This window comes from Rhamphochromis sp. 'chilingali' (assembly GCF_963969265.1).
Source record: "Rhamphochromis sp. 'chilingali' genome assembly, chromosome: 11".
NCBI lineage: Eukaryota > Metazoa > Chordata > Actinopteri > Cichliformes > Cichlidae > Rhamphochromis > Rhamphochromis sp. 'chilingali'.
This window is the reverse complement of record NC_137938.1, coordinates 1,926,122-1,945,683: the sequence shown is the minus strand read 5'-3', so window position 1 is coordinate 1,945,683 and position 19,562 is coordinate 1,926,122. Positions and strand designations below refer to the sequence as shown.

The 19,562-nt window shown below is 44.2% G+C and overlaps 1 protein-coding gene across 4 annotated transcripts in view; it reads left to right on the top strand.

Moving 5' to 3' along the window:
* The first annotated feature begins 313 nt into the window (after nucleotides 1–313).
* adcy3a (adenylate cyclase 3a) overlaps nucleotides 314–19,562 on the top strand; it is a 67,991-nt gene continuing 48,742 nt past the window's right edge. The window contains exons 1-3 of one of the 4 annotated variants that reach the window (XM_080896909.1): nucleotides 314–375; nucleotides 2,343–3,422; nucleotides 18,120–18,269. In XM_080896909.1, the coding sequence (XP_080753035.1) occupies nucleotides 2,748–3,422; nucleotides 18,120–18,269 (825 nt within the window). In that variant the 5' untranslated portion in view covers nucleotides 314–375; nucleotides 2,343–2,747. The other 3 variants (XM_080896906.1, XM_080896907.1, XM_080896908.1) reach the window with 3 other exon arrangements.

The following is a 19,562-nucleotide window of genomic DNA, read 5'->3' as shown; positions in this document are numbered from 1 at the left end:
ATTGCCTTACATTTTGAATGAACTATGAACTGTCATGCATTGATTTAGTGGATAGAAAAAAAATTGAGGAGCCGAGAAAAAGGCTTCCAGGTAAGACAAAGCTCTGAGTGTAACAAGATCATTTATTTTACTGTATAGCAAGTTCTATTATTATTATCGTTATTACAGTTGAAATAAATATTTTACACAAACGGTGCTTGTTTTTAGGGTTGCTGTGTGGCCTGTAGAGCATTATTCACATAGCTTTCAATCATACTTCTGCTCTTTCCTGCGTCAACGTTCGCGAGCAGTGATTTTATTTTGTAAGCCACCAGAAGCCTCGTTGGTTGCGCTCGTGATAAAGCTGTTCCGTGTCTTCTGCGGAAAACATCCGAGGTAAAATAATAATAATAATGAAATAAATAATAAAAATAACATTAATAATAATTCATGTTAAGAACAGTGGGGGAGGGGGCGGAGCCACCGGCCGCGGCTACTTTCTGTGACTCGTTAGATTCAGTGATTGTTTCCATCTTCACGTGAATCCGGTCTCGTGCGGGGCTCCGGTAGCTGATATCTGTGTGAGGGGAATAACGTTAGCACCCACAGGAGACGGATGCTTTCACGGTAAGCGGTGCATCAGCTCCACGGAGAGCTTGCAGTGAAGCAGGTGAACACGAAGCACACAGCGAAGAGCCGAAGTGGAAATCACGTCCAGATAAGTTTCCGTTCGAAAGACACAGATGCTAACGCAGCCACAGAGAAAGGTTTGTTGGACAGCTACCGTGTGCCACCCGAGAACCCCTTTTGTCACTGCGAGTACCGTGGACGTGGAAATGTCCTCAGGCAACACAAGCCCACTGGCTTTTGTTTGTTTTTAGTGTGGTTTTACGACATGTGTACCTGTGGGAGCGCAACATGTAACAAGGTAGGCCCACAGCGGAGAGCCTCGCTCTAGCGTGGAGAGACCCTAACGCCAAAATGTGGCCGTTTCACAGCGCCTGCCTTTAACAGAGGTGCGAGCCCAGGGAACAATCATCCGTCTGTCGCTGTGCATCGGTTAGTTTGTTACAAAGGGATTTATTGAAACGTGTAAACACGCAGTCCAGAGAGCAAACAGAGCTTCGTAGATTTTGTATGACTGCCTTTATTCGTCAGCACAGGTGAGCTGTCATCAACAAGCTTTTAAAATGTGTTCGCAGTCTTCAGAAATAGTTCTCCGGGCTCCTAGAAGGACATCCCAAAGTTCCTCTTCGTACTCACACACTGCTTCATGATATTAAAGTCTGAGTTTGGAGGATCGTCTCTGACGCACAGTTTTATGTTGTGCATTTGTAATGTGTTCGGGATCGTTGCCATGCCGAAAAAATAAAGGCACTGTCCAAAACCCTTTTGGTACTGTGTGCTGGATCAAACTCTGACACTACTTTTCTACATTCGTATCCATTGTGCGGAGATCCCCACGGCTCCTGACTGAGCAGCAGCCCCAAACACCCAACCTGCACCGTCACACGGCTGCGGACGTCTGCCTCCGTGGATAAACTTTTGGCTTTGACTTTCACATGCTGTTCATTTGCTGTGTAACCACTTCTTCTTCTTTTGTTTCCCCTGCATGTTTTAGGGCACACAGCTCATTATTTTGCAGTTAATAGTGCTTTAGTAATCACTTTTGTGGGTCACACTCAGACCTATAGCCTTTAGTGACGCGGTCACCCGTGAGCTGAACTGGTATCCATCTTTGCCTTTGTTCATAGATTCAACTAAAATATTGTTTACATATTTTGCTACACCAGATATGTAAACGCATCTGGTGCAGCAAAGTGCATGGATTAAGTTTGCAGGTTAAAATAGTTGGCTGTTCATCCCTTAAGCTAAGTGCCTCGTAGTTCAGTGTTAAGATAAGCAGATTAGCAAACAAAAAGCCGTACTTTGAAAAAGTTTAGGGACAAGGACTGGAAAGTGAGTGAATTTGAGAAGGCCTGGAACTGCTGTACAAGACATTTGAGAAGCGCCGTGGACTATACTTAAAAGCCTAACTGAAATGAATTCTATCAGTTCAGCAGAGAAGAAAAGTGGTCAAATATCCACCCAGAAGGTTGTTCATGGCTGTCGAAAGCATGTAGTCAAGGTGCAACTTGCTAAGGGACATTTAACCAAATATTAGCGGCGTGTATGTGTATAATCTTGACTGCGTGAGAGAAAATCCAAAATAAGTTCAAATGTTCCCCCTGCGATTCTTGTCATTTAAAGCCATTAAAGATGTCTGCTGTGTAATGATTCCACCCGGGAAAAAGAGCAGTTAAAAAAGTTAGCGTGACACTTCTACCTGTTGCTCTCTGGTGACTTTGTGTTTCTTTATTCAGGTCATGTGAGATTTATGGAAAGCGGAGGAATGAAGGCAGTGACACAAAGAAAATCAGCGGAGTAAATGTTAATACGTCCAACTTTGATATGTGGCCTACGGAGACGACCGGGCTCAGGTGAAACGGTCCCATTTGCAAAGCTGAAAAACCAGAGGTGGACATCACGATGATGAAGAGTAGGCGTGCTCAGATTGGACCTATGAGAGAAGGCTAAGCACGTCAAGTGACCTCACTGGATGGAGTGACTGTGGATGCAGAGAGGACGTCTCTCCAGTGTCCTGACAGTCTGCTGTCCACACGTGTGGGCTTCCCTCACAGGATGTGAACCTGAGACTTCGGTCGGTGTTTGATTTATGCTTCCATTGTTTTTGAAAGAAGACTGGGAGCTGCAGCTGAATGTAAACCATGCCTCGGAACCGAGCCTTTTCTGAGCCCGAGTATTCTGCTGAGTATTCAGCAGACTGCTCTGTGACGTTGCCCTCTGACCCCGGGCAGGCAGTGGGGCGAACACACGAGGTCACGGTGCGGACCTCGGGATGCTGTCTCTGTCTGCCGCGTTTCATGCGCCTGACCTTTGCGCCCGAGTCCTTGGAGAATCTTTACCAGACCTACTTTAGACGGCAGAGACACGAAACGCTGCTGGTGCTCGTTGTGTTTGCCGCGCTGTTCGACAGCTACATCATCCTCATGTGTGCTGTGGTCTACACCGCTGATAAGCTGGCTTCTGTTTTAGTGGCATCAGTGGGACTGGCAGCAGATATCATTCTCTATCTGCTGTGCCGCTTTGGGCTGCTGCCAGACCGCATCTCCCGGCGGGTGTTGCCCTATGCCCTGTGGGTGCTCATAGCCGCTCAGATATTCTGCTACCTGGGGTTGAATTATGCTCGCTTCCACCAGGCCAGCGACACTGTAGGCTGGCAGGCTTTCTTCAGTTTTTCGGTTTTTCTGACTCTGCCTTTGAGACTGACTCCCATTGTGCTCATCACCACTGTGTCCTGTGGGGTCCACACCCTGGTTCTGGGTGTCACCATTGCCCAGCAGCAGCAGGATGACATACACGGCGCAGCACTCGGCAGACAGGTGAGAGTTGAGTTGTCTGTTTGTTAACGCATTGAATTTCCTGTGTCTAATGGCATGTAGCCAGATGTAAGGCAGTAAAGCTGCCCAAAGCCAAATATCTCCGTTTCACAGGGATACTAACTAATACTGGATAGGTCTGGTAACTGTACGCAGATTACACAGTTGACAGAACAACCCGCAGAGTCCTCTTTGTTGGTTTCCTTTTTAAATAACGTTTATTTTCATATATTGTGTTTTAAGAGAAGCAGTAGTTGACTACATGACAAGTTATTATTAACATTAGTGCCACGGGTCTGCCCTGAAAGTATGGACGAGTGTCCAGATGAAACCAGAGTCATGAAACTGCATTAGGAACAGGAAAAGTTTCACCTTTATGGTAAAATTATTATTTCAACTTGTCAGTATCTAAATCTGCCATTCACATATAACAGCCACTGTAATCAATACTTTTTATATCTATCAATATAAAGTATTCCACTTCATATGCTTCTTTTAAAAGGGCCACTTTGTCCAGCTGTTTGTCTTTTTCTCAGCAGTTATTAACACTTTGAGAAGATATTTGTCCTAAACGTGCAAACCAGTTACTGTATATTTAGGTAATACACTATCAGAACTACAGTCAATCTCAAAACCTAGTGTGACTTTCATTTGTGCCACTACGTCTGACCAATAACGTTTGTGATAGTTGCATCTGTTGTATTATTAGATCCAAATCTGTCGTTTAATGGAAAAGCTAATAAAATTCTTCCATGAAAATTTTCTCCACTGGCAGAACTGGAGGTGCTGTTTTTGTTTTAAACACATATTTGTATAAAACTCACCTATTAGTGTTATATTTGCCTCTTATGTCCCATTTGACTTTGTCTTTAATGAGGACAAAAGGGTTTTTTCCCCTAGTGCTTTTTTTTTTAGCAGAGCAGAGAATTTGCAACGCGACATTTCTAAACATACTATTTTCATTATTTCTATAGAAAACCGAAATAATTTCTGCTTGCACACGATACAAGAATTATTTCAGGAACAAAAAATGGCCGGTGGCTGTTTGCATGGTTTCTCTGCAGCTTCCTTCCACAGCCCAAAGACATGCAGTTAGTGCGTTACAGTGTGTCTCTCAGTGTTAGCTTTGCATCAGCCTGGTGACCTGTCCAGGGTGTATCCTGCCTCTAGGCTCAATCCCCCCACAACCATGCAAAGGATAAGCAGAAGATGGCTGTGAACCAAAAAAGTTATCACCCTGCTGAAAACGCCACCTTTTTATTGAGCTACAGCTGAAACCAATGCTGTGCAGTGATGTGCTTTAACTTTTCAACGCTCAAAGCTTGTAAAATCGAACTAAAGCTGAGGCTTACCTTCCAGTTTACACACTTTATAAAAACTTCAGCAAGCAGGGTTTGTGTAGGTGCTTGAAATCCTTTCTTGGATTTTAATATTGTCTTTTCAGGGTTTCAAAAGTGCTTGAATTTTGGATGTGGTGCTTAAAACTGTATTTCATTCACAACATATGAGTATTTGATTGCATAGTTTGCTGATCAGATGGAGAAAGAAAATGAGTCAAAAAGGCTAAAAGAAACATTTCTCCACTGGGGCGTGCTTTGCACCTCTGCGTCAGTCAGTCTGTTTTAATGAGTGTTGGCTGGAAAACGACAAATACGAATTATGGATAAGACGAGGACCAAATCCATGCATAGCCACATGCAAAGTCTGCAAAAAGGATTTTCACAGTGGGGGAGTCTGCGTTCTCGAGTCACATGAAAGGTACGTGCACATTACACAGTAATGCTAATTTGTTTATTTTCGCTAGTTAGCAAATTCACAGGATAAATTGTGAGTGTGATGCAGTAAAGCAGTACTAGTGATAATTTATGGAATATGCGTTAACCTAGCTAACATTACTTAGCAGTAACAGTGACTGTAATTAGTTCCCTCAACTGAAAGCTTTAAACATTAGCCCAATATAACCAGGGCTTTCTGAATAAAGGCTATATAGCAGCAAAGTTGTCACCACCCAAATAGAAGAACACTGTCTATATTTGTATGTCTTACAATTTGCAGCTTTTTAAAGTGTTAACTTGGTTCCTTTGGGAACACTTTGAGGGGTTAAATAGAGCTGAGAATCCCAATGCAGTCTGTGATCATTTAGGACTTCAGCAATAACAAAGACAGAAACAAAGTTAAGCATATCACTGATAGTTGTATTGGGATTTATTATTTTTTTTAAATAACCCGTCTGCTATTTTTCTTTTTTGCTGAGTCTGAAGGAAGATTGTGCTTCATCTGAAGTCCAACAGGCTTCAAAGACCTGCAACAGAAAATGAAAAGAGTCTGGAGGATTTGCAGAAACGGCTAACTGACAAACTCAAGGAACTCTAAGGCTACGTTCACACTGCAGGTGAAAGCGCATCAAATCCGATCTGGGTCACTTTCATATGTGGTCCTGAATCTGATACATATCTGATGTTTTAGAAAGCGACTGCTGTTTGATGGTCAGGTCGCATTGAATCCGTCTTTTACGTCACTGACACAAGACAGACGCCAATTATCAGCGCCGGAGAAGACGACGTGAACGCTTCCTGGCCATCCCGTGTAGATGTCAGTGAAACTGTTGGGACGACAACGTTGGAGAAACGTGAACATTTTATTTGTCCTGTATAATCTGCAGATTCTGACAGAAACTATCCTTCAACATCTGCCAGAAAATGCTGAGGATTTTCTATGAGTCTGTGGTGGCCAGTGCGATCCTCTATGCTGTTGCATGCTGGGGGAGCAGGCTGAGGGTCGCAGATGCCAACAGACTTAATAAACTGATCCGTAAGGCCAGCAATGTTGTGGGGATGGAGCTGGACTCCCTCAAGGTGGTGTCGGAGAGGCGGATGCTGTCCAAGATAAAGACAATGTTGGATAACACCTCCCACCCACTCCATGACATGCTGGTCAGTCACAGGAGCTCGTTCAGTGAGAGACTGAGATTACCGAAAAGCACCACTGAACGACACAGGAAATCATTCCTGCCTGTGGCCATCTCCCTGTACAACGCATCCACTTAACACACTGTTTGCTGCTACAGCTACACATGTTTCTTTTCCAAATATTTATTTATAAGTGACTTATGTATGTATGTATGTATATATATGTATATATTGTACTATTCTTAGTTAGCGTATTGTCTGTCTTGTCTTAATGTTGGTTTAAAATGGAGCACTGTAACAAAAAATAATTTCCCCCAGGGATCAATAAAGTATTCTGATTCTGATTCTGATTCTGAAGCAGCGCTCCTCTAAAACAGCAGTAAGGATCATTATTAGGTTATTTACATTATTATGTAAATAACAGAGTAACTTAAAGCAAAATTGGGAAACATAAAGTCTGAAGTCTTTATATTAAGGCCATCAGTCAAACAATACTGTTTGGTCTGGGTTAGGGCTGTTCAATATAACGATATATATCGGATGACGATATAAAAACGTCTGTCGTTTCATTTTACGCTGTCGTTTGTTTCGTGGTGTCACAAAATAAACTGTTTACGGCAATATTTGTTCATGGTTCTGATGGTCACTGTAGTTATTATTAATTTCTTAAAGTTCTCTCTTTCTCTTATATTTAATATAACCACACCACGGACGGACAAGCGCCTGTTTGTATGTGTTGTGGTTAGCAACAACGACGGTAACAGCATCGCGTGTCCGCTTGTTTATGTTCTACATAAACCTTTCACAATAAAGCTCAAGATCCTGTTGAGACTTTTCAAAATAAACTGAATCACGTGAAAGATGCAGATTATTTATGGATGAGAAGTAAAAAAGAGCCGCCAGGTGCTAAAAAATAAACCTTAGACTCAAACGTTAGAACAGGCTTTCCCCCGCAGCACGCCGTGTAATAAATACTCACAAAGAAACGGCGCCGTTACAACTTATGTCTAAAAATGTATCGTTTCATGCATCGGTTAAAACACTCGACTCAGCTACATGACGCACAGCTGGAAACACTTCACGCAGGTCGAGCTGCCCGAGATTCACAGAGTTTACAGAAAATGTTACATTTCTGTGATTTATATCGTTATTGGGCGATAGATGTCTTATATCGGGATATGAGGTTTTGGACATATCGCACAGCCCTACCCATACGGAAAAGAAATAGTAAAAACTTATATGATTTACTCATGAAAGTGGCCATTTTCATGAGTAAATCATATAAGGCTTACATAATTTACTCATGAAAGTGGCCACTTTCGCATTACTTTCATACATTGTTTTAGTAAGTATCCAAAACATATAAGTTTCATTATATAATTTTTCAAGGGATCTTATATCTGTTTTCACACTTATATGAAAAGCATATAAGTTTCACACAAGACAGATACAAACTTTATAAGATTTATATATATCTTTTCCAAATGGGTAGTCTGGGTCTAAACAGAGCGCGTTGTGTGTGATGTCTTTTTTTTGTGCATGCGGCCGCTTCAAGCGTTCACACTAGAGCGCGTTTGCTGTCGCATTTTATTTGTAGTGTGAACGAGCAGACAAAAAACAAAATGCACAGAAATCAATAACTTTTCTACAATAATTAAATAGATTCAACATCTTTCTTCAACAGAACTGCAGACTGCACAGGTGGTGCCTTCCCAAAGGAAAAAGTACTATAGCTTACCAGGGTATATTAGACTTAACAGTCTAAATAATATACAGTAATGGACTTCTATACATTTTACATCAGATTAAAACTTTGGTGTAAGATTCAGATAATTATTTATTAAAAGCTAGACATTTTAAATGAGAATAAGAAAGAAAAGTATGTCTTTGTGCCCCCTTTTCCCTGTTCATGCCCTATCGGCCCCCCTGGCTAAACTTTGCTAGATCCGCCCCTGCACAGTTACAGCCGTCAGCTGCATAGAAAGGATCCTGGTGTAGAAAGTAATATTAAATAAATTCTAACAACAGCTGATCAAGCTTAAACGTGCTGCTGTTGTTCAGCCGCTGGTTTCCTCTTTCTGGTGCAAAGTGAGACAAAAACAAACGAGAGAGACGGACTCGCGACAGAAAAGACGATCAGCTGATCATTGATCAGTTTCATGATTGAAGTAGCAGCAAGAAGAGGCAGTCGCTCCATATATCGGTTGTTAAGCTTAAGGCTGGAATGCTTTACTAACATTCAGAGATGAACTTACACACTTGCTTTACTTCTCTCTGCGATAACTTCTTAAGAGATGAAATGCTGGTTTGGTAGCGAGGCTCCAAATGCTCAACCAGAGCGCCGACAGGTCTTGCACGCCACAGCCGCTCTCACGTGATGCGTACTGCTCCGACGTGCTAAGGTTATGAGCTGAGTTGCGCCATGTTGCAGGTGACCTAAATCCAGTAATTTAGGTCAGTATCGGACCGATACGTAATATCGGCTCGGTCCATCCCTATTATATACTGTAACGTTCGCAAGAACCAGACGTTTGGATCTCAGTTTGTCCGTTTATTCGGTAACACAGGCAAACGGGCCGTTAACTCCGGGAGAGTGCCCTCGTACAACACCTCACTTCAGCCCCGCACAGTCACACAACAACAAGGACACCCCTCCCCTTCCTGCACACATTAACTCCCTTTTTCCTGCAGCACGACCAAACATGTATCTTAAAGAAATAACAACAGTGTGCAGAGATAACCAACATGTCACTGTAAAATAACATTTAACCATCGTTACACTGCCCCCCCAGCAATAAGTTCCTCATCCCCGAGGGAACAACACAGTCTCTGAGGCGGGGTGGTAGCCTACGTTCCCTCCTTGACCTCCTGAGCCCCTGGGGTGTACACGGAGCTTCGGGGCTTTGAGGTGAAGAGTCCGAGGGAGGGGAACGCAGCTCCGGCCGGGGGTCCCTCTGTGCAGGGTCATGGGAGCTCTGTACTCGTCCCTCAGGGAAGGAGGGGAGGGACTGCCCTCTCCATAGGGGGCCATCCGGTCACTTTCCTCCCTCTAGGAGGCAACTGCACTCTGTAAACAACTTCCCCCACTCGCTCCAGGACCCCACCCAGCTGCAATCCAGTTTAGGACACCGTGCTCTTTGTGCTGTAGACCCACACCAGCTCCCCAGCACGGAAGTGCCTCCCCTTAGTGGTGATGTCATAATTCCTCTTTTGGCGCAGGCTTGCCTTCGCCAGCTGCTCCCGGGCGTAGGAATGTGCAGAATCCAGCCGGTCCTGCAGCTTCCTTGCGTAGTCCCGGCCTGGTGGTGCCTCTGGCGCGTCCGGGGGCTTCCCAAAAGCCAACTCTGCAGGAGTTCTCAGCTCTCTCCCTAACATGAGCAGGGCAGGCGTACATTGGGTGGAGTCTTGCACTGCCGACCTGTAGGCCATGAGGATAAGGGGAAGATGGTAGTCCCAGTCCCGTTGGTGTTCTGAGGTAAGGATGGCTAGCTGCTGGGCCAGCGTCCTGTTAAACCTTTCCACCAGTCCATCGCTTTGGGGGTGAAGTGGGGTGGTGCGAGTCTTCTTAATCCCAAGGCGTTCACACATGGCAGCAAATACCTTGGACTCAAAGTTACGCCCCTGGTCACTGTGGAGGGTCTCTGCTGTTCCAAAGCGGCTGAACATCCCCTCCACTAATACATCAGTGACAGTCTCAGCCTCCTGATCTGGGATGGCATATGCTTCCAGCCACTTGGTAAAATAGTCCATGGCCACAAGGACAAAGCGGTTTCCTCTGTCTGTACGAGGAAATGGGCCCATGACGTCCACAGCTACTCGCTCCATTGGAGCTCCTGCTGGTTGCTGCTGAAGCTGAGCCCGGGACTGGTCCTGTGGCCCTTTGTGCGAGGAACATGCATCACAGCTGCGGCAAAAGTCCTCCACATCCCTCCGCTGCTGACCCCAGTAGTAGCCCTGGCGGAGGCGGCGGAGGGTCTTGGAGATCCCAAAGTGGCCGGAGCCAGTGCTCCCATGGCAGGCTTCCAGCACAGCTGACCTCAGCGACCTTGGCACCACAACCTGCCACCTCTCCTCCCCTGTGGCAGGATCCTTCCAGGCACGCTCCAACACTCCCTCCTTCAGCCTGTGAGCTGCAAACCTGGCCCACAGCCCCCTGGTACAGACGGAAAACCCAGTGACCTCATCCCAAAGGGGTTGCTCCTCCCTCTCCAGCCACTGCAGGACTGACAGCAGGTCAGTGACTTGTTTCTGCCGTGCCCTCCACTCCGCTGCATCCACCACCAGAAGAGCCCTGCAGGCGAGCTGTGTTGCTCCGTCTATTGTTGTGAGTTCCCGCTCTATCTCCTCTCGCTTTTCACAGTAACGGCAGCCAGCTGCAGCACATGGGCGGCGAGAGAGGGCGTCTGCGTTAGAATGGTGCGTCCCTGTTCTGTGCTCCACAGTGAAATTGAAGGCTTGGAGCTCCTCCAGCCAGCGAGCCACCTGTCCCTCTGGCTCCCTGAAAGACATCAGGCACTGGAGGGCGGCATGATCAGTTCTGATAACAAATGATGTGCCACACAGGTAGTACTTAAAGTGTCTCGCCCCTGCCACCACGGCCAGCAGCTCACGTCGTGTGACACAGTAGCGCCGCTCACTCCTGTTCAGGACCCGGCTGAAGTACACCACCACCTTCTCACCTTCCGGCCCAACCTGCAACAACACAGCTCCCAGCCCCACATTACTTGCGTCAGTGTCCAGGACAAAAGGCAGGGTGGGGTCAGGGGGGGCGAGGACTGGGGACTCTGTCAGCGATCTGCGGAGGGTGTTGAATGCCTGCTGACAGTCCTGGGTCCAGATGAAGTCACGGTCCTTCTGCAGCAGGCGGAAGAGTGGTGCAGCTATAGAGGAAAAGCCCTTCACAAACCTCCTGTAATAAGACGCCAGTCCTAGGAAGCTTTTGAGCTGTTTCTGGTCCACTGGTGTGGGCCACTCAGTAATGGTGTGAATTTTTTCCTCCAAAGTGCTGATGCCCTCACGACCCAGCTTGTGGCCCAGAAACTCTACCTCCCTCCTCATGAAGTGGCACTTGTCGGGGTGCAGCTTCAGGCCTGCAGTCGCCACCCTCCCCAACACTTGTCTCAGGGCATCCAGGGCAGCATCAAACGAGCTCCTGTGCACTAGAAGATCATCCAGGTAAACCAGACACCGTTGCCGTGGGACGCCAGCCAGCACACTGTCCATAAGCCTCTCGAAGGTCGCAGGAGCGTTGCAAAGACCAAAGCTCAGGACTTTGAACTGCCATAGTCCCCTGTTAGTGCAGAATGCTGTCTTCGGTCTGGATTCAGGGGACAGTGGCACCTGCCAGTAGCCACTCCGCAGGTCCAGGGTGGAGAACCAGGAGGATCCGGCTACTAAATCGAGAGACTCATCAATCCTGGGAAGGGGGTAAGAGTCCTTTTTCGTCACTTTGTTGAGTGGTCTGTAGTCCACACAGAAACGCATCCTTGGGCTTTTTTTCTTAGGCACCATCACCACAGCAGAGGCCTACGGGCTATCATTTCACACAACTCTCATTTCACACAACTCTCTGTCAGCAGCCTCCTGATGAGCCAGGGGCAGGCGGCGGGGGCGCACTTTAATAGGCTGGGCATCCCCGGTCTCAATGACGTGCTCTACCAAGTGTGTCAAGCCAACATCACTTTCTTTCAGGGCAAAAATGTCACTAAACTCTCTTAGTACCTGCCATAGACTCTCTTGCTGCTGTGGAGTCAGCCCCTCACAGTTCTTTGACCAGATGCTCCTCACTGCTGAGAGCCTCTCCTCCTCCCCCGCTTGCTGTTCTGCTGGCGGGTCTGCAGGGGTCTCGGAGGTGGAGGTGGACGCCACGGCAGATGCTGGGCAGACCGGAGAGGAATAAGCTGCACCTTCTTCCCATCAGGGAGTACGAGGAAGCCTTTGCCTAAGTCCAGTACACCACCAATGGCTCGCAAAAAATCCAGCCCAAGGATGCAGGCGTCCTGCACGTCAGCCACCCAGGCAGCATAAGGTACGCCGAGGTCCCCCACCTTAAACTGGAACACTCCCCTCCCTCTAATTGGGGCCAGATCACCGGTCACAGTCTTAAGTCGCACATTAGTTGGTTGCACAGCAGCTCCGGCTGGGACAACATCGGGTCGGACCAGCATTGCCTTGGACCCCGTGTCCAGAAGGGCCGTACAGGACACCCCCGCAATCATCACTGGAACATGGCAAAAGTCGCCGTTTCCCTCAATCTATGGGCAGGCGAGTGCGGACGAACCTGCCTCTCCTCCGTCTCCTTCTTAATCTTGCCTGGCAACATCCTCGTGTCTCGTGACGGTCAGCGTCGCCAGCAACAGGGTGTCGGGCGTTTTCGGTGTTTTTTTGTTTTTGTTTTTTTTCTCTCTTCACTTCTGACACCAGTGTAACGTTTGCAAGAACCAGACGTTTGGATCTCAGTTTGTCCGTTTATTCGGTAACACAGGCAAACGGGCCGTTAACTCCGGGAGAGTGCCCTCGTACAACACCTCACTTCAGCCCCGCACAGTCACACAACAAGGACCCCCCCTCCCCTTCGTGCATACATTAACTCCCTTTTTCCTGCAGCACGACCAAACATGTATCTTAAAGAAATAACAACAGTGTGCAGAGATAACCAACATGTCACTATAAAATAACATTTAACCAACCGTTACAATACTATATGCAATTCAATTCAGTTCAATTCAATTTTATTTATATAGCACAACACAGTCGCCTCAAAGCATACAATGCAACCTTTTGCCTTTGCAGTATGATGAACTTCTAGGATTATTTGTGTTAATTGCTTATGGTCTTACTGAGGAAACGTGAAATGAAATATGCGTTTTTCTTGTTGTTGTTGCACTATATATAAATATATACACAGTTAGGTCCATATATATTTGGACACTGGCCAAAGGTTTTTTTTCTACCTATTTACTAAACCAGATTTCAATTATGGTTACTGTATATAATGGACATGGACATAATCTGTAGATGCTCAGCTTTCATTTGAGAGTATCCACATTCAAACTGGATGAAGGTTTTAGGAGTTTCAGCTCCTTGTGCCGCCCTCTTTTTAAAGGGACCAAAAGTAATTGGACAACTGATGTGGTGTGGGCAGTTCCTTCGTTCTGTCATTATCAAGCAGATAAAAGACCTGGAGTTGATTTGAGGAGTCGTGCTTGCATTTGGAAGATTTTGCTGTGAACAGACATCATGTGGTCAATGGAGCTCTCTGTGCAGGTGAAACAAGCCACCCTTAAACTGCGGAAAGAGAAAAAACTCACACTGTTAGGAACGGCAAAATGTACAGTTTGGTGCATCCTGAGAAAGAAAGCAAGCACTGGTGAACTCAGCAACTCAAAAAGACCTAGACGTCCACGACAACAGTGGTGGATGATCGCAGAATCATTTCCATGGTGAAAAGAAACCCTTCACAACAGCCAACCAAGTAACTAACAGTTTCCAGGAGGTAGTCATATGGATATACAAGTCTACCACAAAGAGAAGACTGCATGAAAGTAAATGCAGATGTTTTTCTGCAAGGTGCAAGACACTCATAAGTCTGAAGATTAGAAAGTATATATTGAAGTTTGCTTAAAAACAAACAAACATTAACATTACATTTTTGGAGAGATGAAATCAATATCCACCTCTACCGGAATCATTGCAAGACAAATATGAAGAAGGTGTTGAACAGGTCATGATCCAAAGCCAACACATCATCTGTAAAACACAACAGAGGCAGTGTGATGGCTTGGGCCTGCATGGCTGCCAGTGGCACTTAGTGTTTATTGATGATGCGACACAGGACAGAAGCAGCCTAATGAAGTCTGAGGTGTTTGAAAGACAAACTGTCTGCTCGAATCCAGCTAAAGCCAGTCAAATTGATTGGGCAGTGTTTCATAATACAGATGGACAATGACCCAAATCATACCCACAAACAAACAGCAACTGAAAGCCGCTGCACTAAAGGCCTGGCAGAGCATTAAAAAGAAGAAAACCCAGCATCTGGTCATGTCCATGACTTCAAGCTGTCATTGCAAGCAAAAGGTTTTCAGCCAAGTACTAGAAATGAACATTTTATTTTCATCTGTTTAATTTGTTAATTACTTTTGAGACCCTGAAATGAAGGGATTGTGTTAAAAAATGCTTTAGTTCCTCACATTTAATGCAGTGTTTTTGACCCAACCCACTGAATTAAAGCTGGAGGTCTGCACTCCAACTGCATCTGAGTCGTTTCATTTAAAATTTATTGTGGTAATGTATAGAACCAAAACTAGAAAAAAAAAAGTTGTCTATCCAAATATTTAAATAAATAAATACATTGACTTGCCCTATCTATTTTTTTAGGGGTGCAACGATACTCGTATCGATATTGAACCGTTCGATATAGTGTTTTCGGTTCGGTACGCATATGTATTGAACAATACAAATTTTTTTTATTTATTTTATCAACTTTCCTTCTGACGATGCTGTCTGTGTTGAGCGCTCAGTGGATCTGCGCTCGACTACTCCGCCTAGGTTGCACTGTCGAGTGCAGATCAACTGAGCGCAGCGCAAGCTAGCAAGACAGAAGCTAAGCTCGTTGCAACATGGCAAATTGAACCTCCCCCACCCTCATTCAGATCTGGCATTTGGAACTATTTTGGTCTTCATGTGACGGATGACCCTGAAGGTAAGCGCGTCATGGACTAAAGTAAAACAGTATGTCGGATGTGCCACGCAATGCTCAATTTGTGGGAACTAGCGCAGTTAGCTTGTTAACGTGTTGACGCCGTCCAGCCCCATGCACGGGGCGATCCGCGGTAGCTCGTTAACGGAGATTTGCCGTGTTGTGGCGTTAACGTCATTTCAGATTAACGCTGACAGCACTAGTGGGAACACAACGAATATGACTGCACATTTACGCCGACATCATCCTAGTGCAAAGACAAGTGGAAGCAGACAAAAACAACAAGCATGCATGCTACAAACTTTACCCGAGTCATTTAGACAGCCGTTTAATATGCTGCTGAGAATATAGCCCAGAAGAAGCGGATAGTATAGCTTTTATTTTGGAAAGAGACATTTCTGTGTAATAAACTCTCTTTTCCAAAGATGAGTGATTCCTCAATCAGATTTTTTTTTTTATTACTTTGTTTCAGCACCATTAAATTCAAAAACTGTACTTTTGGGTTAAAATATATATTTATAATTTTAATAAATGATAAATTAAAAAGGCATGAACATTTTTTTGTATCGAAAAAATATCGAACCATGACACCAAAGTATCGAACCGAACCGTGAATTTTGTGTATCGTTGCACCCCTGCTATTTTTGTAGTATTTTGAGTTGTTAGTGCACATTTTATTTTTAAAAAAGAATGCACTATGCCTTTATTTTCCCCATTTTTTTCTTTATTTATTTTATTTGAAGTTATTTGTCAAGTGACATATAGCATAATACTTTTTTTCTTTCTTTTTTTTTTGTACGATTTCAAAAAAGTGAAATCATTTTGAGTTTGTATGTATTTGTATAAATATGTAATTTATCAAAGTGGTAATGTGCTGGAAAAGCTTTAAAATGGACCTTGAAAGTGCTGAATTTTACTCTGGAAAAAGGTGTATGAACCCTGAGCAAGGGTTTAAGCTGTCACTTGAGAAAGGATTATAGCAATAACCAAAAGAAATCATTTTAGAATTAAGAAAAATAATTTTTGGTGCTCAGAAAGTAGGAGAGGGATATTCAAAGTTTCCACAGTGTTTCCAAATGTCAAGAACTGGAGTATCATCAAGAAATTCAAAGAGAGCCATACAGTACAGAAAGAAGACTAGTGTGTCTAAGGAGCCCAGTACAAATGCCAAGATGCTTTGTGAATGAACTAGCCAATTGTAGGGAATTGTAGTCTGAAAGAAGAAAATCACTACGACCCTGCACAGGATTGTACTGTGAGTTTGCAGACCAAGAAAAACTGCGGAAGACGTTGAAGTACATTAACCCTGGAGAACCCATGGAGAACCCAAATTTGACCCCATGGTTTCCCTAGAAAACCCATGGGGTCGGCTCTGACCCCATAGGTTCTCCAGGGTTAAGGAAATTCCTGGAGAAGCACATCCTTTTGTCAGGATTTAATTGGACTTACTGTATGCAAACATCAAGGATGCATACACCTTGGTTCCTACATTATAGCCTCATATATGTACTTTCAGACTACACCCCTGTGAATGAACAACTGTTTTTCAACAGGTTTGATTCAGGCCCCACTCTGCCCTCTTGTCGCAGGCTGCCCAGGGACTGTGCACATCAGCTATGTGGAATGATCATGCACATGTTTAACCCTCTGGCGTCCAGGGTATAATTGGCCTTTTTTGACTACTTTTGATTTCACCTCTGCATTTCACCATTAAAAACTGTTTACCTTGCCTTGTTTGGTATCATTCTTTTCAGCACAACCTCACATCTCACTTTAGTTATTTTTTCATTTAGGAATACTGTATTAATGCAATTGATCTAAATTAAACATAACATCAGAGTAGAAAGAAGTTATATTTTTCACTGTAAAAACCACAAACTTTAACAAACATCTTTAACAAATTATTCTCATAACTTCAAATGCAAATTTTTTTTTTTTTAATCATAACTGTGGTTTGATGTGACCTATCAACACAATTTAAAAACTGGTATCGTCAGATATGCGGCTGCAGAACCCACACGCAGGACTCATTAAATAAAGCGTGCGTTTATTTACAGTGAGGTGAGGGACAAAGTGCACTATATTTTCTTCTGGTGACGGTGCCCCATGTCTCAGTTTCCTCTGTTCCCAAAACCCGTGCGTCAGCTCGATCCACCTGTTTCCGAGATCCTGCAGGAAACGCCACAAAAGTTGTTGTTAGAGGACTCCATGTAAGCCGACAATCACACACTTCTAAATCTACTGGGAAACTGACGGTTTCTCAGACGACGATCTTTTTCTTCTTCCAGAATGTGAAGAAGAAAAGTCTTCCATCACGTTTCTTCTTCACTTTCTTTTTTCCCTATGATAAAGCGCCCTTTATGCGAGGAAGCCTTTTGGACGGTTACAAGACAGCAGCAATACATATATACAAACAATAAATTCAAAACAAGAGAAAGACCTGCTGGACAGGACAGGTTGCAAAGTACGTGGAAGTAGTGCAAAGGACTTGGTCCAACCATAGAGAAAAGAGTACCATAGTAACGTTAGCTAGCTGATGTGTTAGTACTTTTGCTGAGCTCAGTGAATGTTTATGCAGTTAATCAATTAGTTGTGTAGTTTTGATGGGTGACTTTGGATTTGTGGGAGAAACATTAATATAAAAAAGAAACTGTCAGTGTGAAAAAACACTATCAAACAAAACCCCTCCTTAAATGTGCAGTTACACATTTGGAATAAAAACGTATTCATTCCCATTCATCCTATTCATTTTCTTCCACTTATCTGATTCAGCGTGGGGGGAGCCTATCCCTGCTCTGTGGTACACCTTACACAAAAGGGCTACACAGAGAGACGCACAACCATTCACACTCACATTTACATCTACACTACAGGCAATGTAGAATCACCGGTTAGCCTAATAACACTGACTGCATGTCTTTGGACTGAGAACATGCAAACTCACAGTGTGTGGTGATTATAGTTACAGGATTTCCATTTGCTGTACTGTTTTAAATATATGTGAATTTTTAAAAAGTAAGTTGTGTCATTTATAAACTTGTAAGAGTGCACAGAAGTGAAATTATGAATGTACTCTCACTTCTTGTTTTCAAGCTTCTAGCCAACCTTGTGATTTATGTTTGTGCCATCACTGTGGGCATCATGTCGTACTACATGGCTGATCGGAAACATCGGAAGGCCTTTCTGGAGGCGAGACAGTCGCTGGAGGTCAAACTCAACCTGGAGGAGCAGAGTCAACAACAGGTCAGAGGACAGACACTGCACTGTGTGCACAGGCAACTCGTATCTTTGACGATTCATTTTATTGCTGATCAACTAAACCTGAATATTTAAGATGGTCAAAGTTTTGGCTTTTATATCCACGATGATCGGGCAACTGTTAGTGTGCAGAATTATACAACTAAATGCAAAACAGAGATTTTCCCATTTCACCTATTTTCATCTAAGTGAGAGTAATAAAGAAATCTAAATTTACAAATAAAAAATGTCTTCTGCCTTATCATGGTCGCGGTGGGCTGGAACCAAGAGGCCGTGTGCAGCCTGGTGAGGTCGCCAGTCTGATCAGGGCTAACATAGACAAACGACCATTGCTACTCACACTGATACTTATGGGCAATTTAGAATCACCAGTTAGCCACTAATTGCATGTGTTTAGAATGTAAATAATACATTTACGATAAACTCTAAATTCTATGCTCAAAATCAGTAAAAAAAAGAACTTATTTAAATGTTGCTGCTTTCACTTTCACCATCTGTTCCTTGTGAAGCATTATGAACATTCCAGCATTCCTATATGTTTGAATTGCTCCCAAAATGTGTGTCTGAGCACTTTTTCAATGCATGCGGGGAACTGCTGTGGTGATTTGGGCAGATAAAATAAAAATGTGTATCTCGCTTTTTAGTACACCCTTCTGTTTCACTGTTGTCCCTGTTTGAATGTGTGCAGGAGCTGCCCAAGTCCACAGTGAAACACAAGCACAGAGAACAACACTACCAAATATAAGTTATTGTCTGGCTTTATGAAACCAACAGGGCTTCATAGATATGTTTCCTCTGTTAGCAGCACTCACTTTGGAAAATATGTACACATTATTTGTATGTTGGCGTGTTTGTCTGAGCTGTGACCATATCAGCAGTCAGCTCCCCTTCTGCTGTTGCATCTGTGGCCACTAGGCAGTCTAAATTACTATTACTATTATTTATGGAACAGATGGTGTGTGTGTGTGTGTGTGTGTGTGTGTGTGTGTGTGTGTGTGTGTGTGTGTGTGTGTGTGTGTGTGTGTGTGTGTGTGAGTGTGAGAGAGAGAGATTGTGAGAGAGAGAGATTGTGAGAGAGAGCAAGTAAGAAAGAGATGTCAAGTGTGAATGTGCTATGAGAAGAAATTGAGAGGAAAAGTAACCCAGCAGTGGTGATAAATAAGCTGGTGAAAGATGAGAGCTGCTGACCAATCAAGAGACATCTGACTGGTGATGGTTGCCAAGGCAACCAGCCTCCTGAGTCAGTGTCAGCTGTAATCACAGAGCCAACCTATTCAG